The 6355-nt window shown below is 38.7% G+C and overlaps 1 protein-coding gene across 1 annotated transcript in view; it reads left to right on the forward strand.

Moving 5' to 3' along the window:
- LOC106870685 (uncharacterized) overlaps nt 1-6355 on the forward strand; it is a 40799-nt gene that overhangs the window by 22456 nt on the left and 11988 nt on the right. Inside the window, exons 2-4 of the mRNA XM_052974139.1 lie at nt 4029-4118; nt 4574-4829; nt 5144-5328. Coding sequence (XP_052830099.1) covers nt 4029-4118; nt 4574-4829; nt 5144-5328 — 531 coding nt within the window. The remainder of the gene's footprint in view (nt 1-4028; nt 4119-4573; nt 4830-5143; nt 5329-6355) is intronic.

Genomic DNA, 6355 nt, shown 5'->3' on the forward strand with positions numbered 1-6355 from the left:
AAATAGCTTGTGGTGTGTGCGTACGAGTAGATGTAATCGCCTTACCTCGGTTTTCCTTTCCTCGACTGCGAGTCCGTCTTGCGGTATCCGATCCTTGAAGCTTGCCCCGACCCAAAGTACACGAGGAATAGCAGCTGCTTCTCCCAAACCTTCCCAAACCTAGACCATCGCTTAACACGTCTTGTCCTGACCGCAGCCCCGTTTGAAAAAGGCACGAATGCCGATCGAGGCTCCCTCTGCCCTTTTCCCCCTTCCGGTCGACTCGCCCTTCCGGTCAGCCTCCCCAGACACTGACGTCATACCACAAGACTATTTGAACAAATTGACCCCGTTACTTTTTTATTTGAAGTCTGGTTCTTATTCTGTCAGACTTTTTTTTATCAGACAAACAAAAGCACAATGGTAAATACACACACACACACACGGCAGATTTCTACTCAATTTCCACCTACCAAATTCACTCACATACAAGACAATAGTCCAGCTCGGGGTTATAATATTGCTGTGCAATAGGACTGAACTCAAAACCACATAGTTGCAAATCAAGCTTCTTAACCACACAGCTGTGCCTATGATTTGATGATATTTTTAGCAGATCCACAAAGCACTGACACCAGTGATTCCCAACACTTCCTGGTGTTTCAAACATGTCTACTAAATACTAGATTAAGTATTTAAATGTGTCAAACGACAGTGTTTTGTCTGTAGAAAGGTGGTGAGCTGGCAGAATCGTTAGCATGCTGGACGAAATATTTAGCAGTAGTTTGCCCATCGCTACATTCTAGGTTCAAATTCTGCCAAGGTCGACTTTGTCTTTCATCCTTTTGGGGTTGATAAATTAAGTACCAGTAGAATACTGGGGGTTTGTGTAATCGACTTACGTCCTCCCCATAGATTTTTGGCCTTCTGTTTATAGTAGAAAAAAAAATTATTTTGTCTATAGAAATATCTTTTAGAAATAGTTGTGTCTATTAACTTTTGAGGTGTCTGTATACGGGAAGCAACATATTCCAACAACCAAACAAGCAAGATAAAACGATAATTCTTTCTATTAACATGCGCGCATGCACACATATATGCACATACACACACACACATATAGATGCACACACATGCATAATATATATGCACACACACATGCATATACATACACTCTTACACATACACACACACATCCCATACATATTCACATACTCATAGATATGTACGCGCAGAAGCCAGGTTGACATTGCTCCTATTAGATAAACCAATTTGCCTTTAACAAGAGAGATATGTCATCATCATCATCATCATCCTCATCATCGTCATCACCACCATCACCACCACCATAATCATTTAATATGTTTTTAATGATGATGATGATGATGATGGTCTGATACTAATCAGCAGATAGGATGTAATTATTTACATGTGTGTGTGTGTGTGTGTGTGTGTGTGTGTGTGTGTGTGTGTGTGTGTGTGTGTTGTTTTATATCTATTCTAAAAGAGCTGCATTTTCTCTCTCTTTTGTAATAAGGGAAGGTATTACATGTCATTCTGTCACCAGCATCCGGTTTAGAGTCATTAGTGAATATTAGTCTCCACCCTTAGAAACACACATAAATAATTTCCCTCGAGAATGACTAATACAACAATAAATATGAAAAAACATGATTGGCTCTTGGCAAACTTCGGAAAACTACTGGCCCAGTTCATGAGATATATTTAAGTCAAAATGACATCTACAATGAGAAAGTTTGCGGCTGCCGAAATCCTTTTTCCATCAGGGTCACCATTTTATAATGGAATTGAAGGCTTGTGATACCTGTGGAGCATCTCCTTCTCCCATTGCAATTGTTTCTGTAGTCTTAAGGATCTGGAACTCGAAAAAGAAGCTTACAAGCGGAGTGCAATTCAATAGTCATTTACTTTTGGTTCTCGTTCATGTGGCTCACTCCCAGTGACCATCTTTATGACAGCGCATGGTTTGTTATAGCTCTGTTCACATGAGATTCATTACTTCTGGAGATAACAGGTGAAGTTAGAGCAGGATAAGAGTCTGCTGTGAGCTGCCAGCTTCGCAGAGTTTCTCATCATATGCGAGAAGGAAGAGAGAGAAAGAATGTCTTAATTCTCCTGCTTAAAGAGTCGTTGTCGATGAGAGTCTCGCTGTCGTCTCACGCATGGCAAATGGTTGCTGGTGAGATCTTGCTCCTACAGCTACCAGCAAGATCTTGTACAAAATAGCGCTGGCTTCTTGTGCCTCACCACATGTCTTTATTTCTCTTCTCAGGCATGATTGTATGGTAAGAAGTGTGCTTTCAGGCCACATGGTCCTGAGTCCAGTCCTATTGCATGGTTCCTTGAGCAAGTATCTTCTACTCTGGTCCTGAGCTGACCAACACTTCGTTAATGGATTTGGTAGACAGAAACTGGAAAAAAAACTGTCACACACATGCACGCACACACGCACACACACACACACACACACACACACACACACACACACACACACACATGTATATCAGCATCATTTAATGTCCGTTTTCTATGCTGCCATAGGTTAGACAGTTTGACTGGAGATGGCAAGGCTGGAGAGCTGCATCAGGATCCAGTCATCTGTTTTAGCATGGTTTCTACAGCTGGATGTCCTTCCTAATGCCACTCACTCAGCAGAGTATACTAGGTGCCTTTTGTGTGTCACTGGCACGGGTGCCATTCACTCGTCACGACTGTGTATGTCTGTGTGTCTTTGTCTCTGCGTTTGTCCCCCGTCACTGCTTGACAACTGCTGTTGGTGAACTTATGTCCCCCATAACTTAGCAGTTTCTGCTTACTAAATCCACTCACAGGGCTTTGGTCAGCCCTAGGTTATAGTAGAAGACACTTGCCCAAGGTGCAATGCAGTGGGGCTGAACTCGAAACAATGCGATTGGGTAGGTAGCTTCTTACCACACAGCCATGTCGACACCTTACTGATCTTCGTTTTACATCCCTGATTTTCACATCCCATTATAATGGCTATCGAAAGGGGAGATGTGATAAACAATCATATAAACTTGATGACCAATTTTCTAAAATTAAATGACATATGCTTGACATGATAAAAATGTTTGTAAACAACAGCGGTAAATATTTATCTGTTCGGTGAATAAATTGGACCAGTTTTATGATCAACACAATGCATTAATAAACTAATTTGTAATATTGGGCAGAGGGTAAAATGGGAATGGCTTTTGTGCCACTCACCTTCTTCCCAACATCAGAGTCATTTGTGGTGTGTGAAAAGGTGAAAAACTAAAGTCCAGAGCTAAAATTGAATCAGACTCAAGTGATTTCATTATCTAATTTCAGTTCTATACTTAAGCCATTTACATCCTACCATTTATATCCTGTGCAGTAGTACCTCAGTTTATGAACACTTTTGATCATAAATAAATTGTGATTTATATATATATATATATCATCATCATCATCATTGTTTAACATTCGTTTTCTGTGCTGGCATGGGTTAGATGGTTTGACTGAGGACTGGCAAGCCAGAAGGCTGTGCCAAGCTCCAATTTGATCTGGCAGTATTTCTACAGCTGGATGCCCTTCCTAATGCCAACCACTCCGAGAGTGTAGTGGCTGCTTTTTATGTGCCACTGGCTCAAGGAACCAGTCAGGTGGCACTGGCATCAACCCATACTTGAATGGTGCTCGATAAATTAAGTACCAGTTGTGTACTGGGTTGATCTAATCGACTGATCTCCTCCCCCAAAATTTCAGGCCTTGTACCTAGAGTAGAAAAGAATTTTGGTATTAGGAACTGGGAGAATTGTTAACATGTTGGACAAAATGCTTACTGCCATTGCTTCTGGCTGTCTTTACATTGTGAGTTCAAACCCTGGCAAGGTCAACTTTGCCTTTCATCCTTTCAGGTTCAAAAAAAGATAAAGTACCAATCAAGTCACCAACCTCTTCTTCTAAAACAGTTGGCACCATACCAAAATTTCAAACATAAATTGCAATATTATTTACATTTCTGTTTTATTTTCTATTTGCAGTGTCCTCAACAAGAAAACTGGAATTCTTTTTCCCATTTCTTCTTGTTCTTGTGGAAAGCATTGCAAGTTACCGACATAATGGACAATTAGGTATAATATATTCTATCTTTTCACTTTTACTCGTTGCAGTCATTGGACTGCAACCATGCTGGGGCACCACCTTGAGGGGTTTAGTCCAGTCATTCCCAACCAAAGACCCCTTTTATTTAAATGAGTTTTCCAATGGACCCCTTTTAATATGCTTATCCTTATGGGTATTCTTGTATTCTTTTACTTGTTTCAGTCATTTGACTGTGGCCATGCTGGAGCACCGCCTTTAGCTGAAGGAGTCGACCCCAGGACTTATTCTTTGTAAACCTAGTACTTACTCTATTGGTCTCTTTTGCTGAACCACTAAGTTATGGGTTACGGGGATGTAAACAAATCAACATCGGTTTTCCAGTAATGGTGGGGGGAACTTACAATACATTTAGGATGTTTAATTTTACTATAAATTAATTATTATTAATAATGTTTCTTTATTTTTTAATTTTTTATTCTTACAGGATTGATAGAATGCAGACAAAATTTAAAAGGACCACTGTGGCGGGCTATGGTAGGTGACAGTGGGGCAGTGGTCAGCACTGGTTACCCAAACAGCTATTCTTCCCACCCTGATACGATGTGCGAAGTGCTCTTACGTACCTGTAATAGCTGCCGATTTCTAATAGAACTCAAGAAATTGCATTTCCCATCATGCAATGGGACATCTTTAGGGAATTTTACAACAAAGACAAATGTGGAAAACCAGTGCATAAGTGGGTGTGTATTATTGCCTAATAATTCAGTTAAGAAAAAGTATTTGCTTGACAGAATTAATAGAGCAGCAGATATAATAATAATAATAATAATAATAATAATAATAATAATAATAATAATAATAATAATAATAATAATAATAATAATGATATTAAAAATAATAATAATAATAATGAAATTATTGTGTATAGTGCTCAGGTGCAACTCATCAAAGGTGCATGTACAGTACATAGAATTATGTAACAACAAAATTTTAAAATCAAACAAAATCAACAAACAATAAAGATTTTTTTGTTTGTTCTTGCTTTTGTTTCCAGATGTGACCATCTCTATATCTCAGAAGTCGACCATCCTTACAGTTTATATTCTCATCGGAATTATTTCGATGTTAACGAGACATCGACATATGTTTCAATCTCGTCCCATATCCGAATTGTCCATTGTATGTCACAAACGAATCTGGCAGCAGGAAAAATGTTTAAGATTAATTACAAGGTTGTAGGTAAGTTATTGACATGTTAATTACAAGGTATGTTCAGGAAAGTTAAGCCTTGCTATTTTCATTTGCTCTACTTTAGCTGCTATTAATTCTGTTGTTTAGGCCTGGGTCAGCCTTGATCAGAACACCTGCAACCAAAGATGCTCCAGTTGGGACCATTGCATTCCATCCTTTTGTCTTTTTACTTGTTTCACTCATGAAATTGTGGCCATGCTGGGGCACCTCCACAATAATTGTTTTATTTTTTTTTAAAGCCTGGTACTTATTCTGTCAATCTCTTTTGCTGAACTGCTTAGCTATGGGGACATAAAAACAACCATACTGGTTGTCAAGTGGTAGGGGGGGGGGACAAACACAGATGTGTTTGTACGCACGTGCGCACACACACACACACGCACACACACACACACACACACACAGCTGACCTTTTTTCAGTCTACTGAATCCACTCTCAAGGTGCCACACAGTGGGACTGAACCTGGAACTCTGTGGTTGGGAGACAAGCTTCTTACCACACACCCATGCTATCTTTTTATTCTTAATTCTTGTAAGTTGGCAGAGTATGATTTGAGGGAAATTTGGCTGAGGTCTCTAGCATGTTATATGATAGTGCATAGGCTTTTGACTGAAATTCAGTAGCTACAAACTGGGTAGAAGACCAACACACACACACACACACACACATATACCTATATACAATGGTTTGCAAAAGTATGTATACAGTTATGAAAAAAAACATGCACACTACTCATTTATTTTTATCATAAAAATTAAAAATTAGTCTTATTTTGGATATTTTCAGTGTCATTAATCATAATAATATGCTTATCATGATTATAATGATACTTTTATCATAACTATATACTTACTTTTGCTCCCCACTTGTATATATATGTATGTATGTGCATTGGTCTTCTATCCAGTTTGTAACTACCTACTTTTGCACCCCCTGTATTTATAAATATATATACATATATATATATATACATACATATATACATATATATATATATACATACATATATACATA

Source organism: Octopus bimaculoides, chromosome 17 (assembly GCF_001194135.2).
Source record: "Octopus bimaculoides isolate UCB-OBI-ISO-001 chromosome 17, ASM119413v2, whole genome shotgun sequence".
Lineage (NCBI taxonomy): Eukaryota > Metazoa > Mollusca > Cephalopoda > Octopoda > Octopodidae > Octopus > Octopus bimaculoides.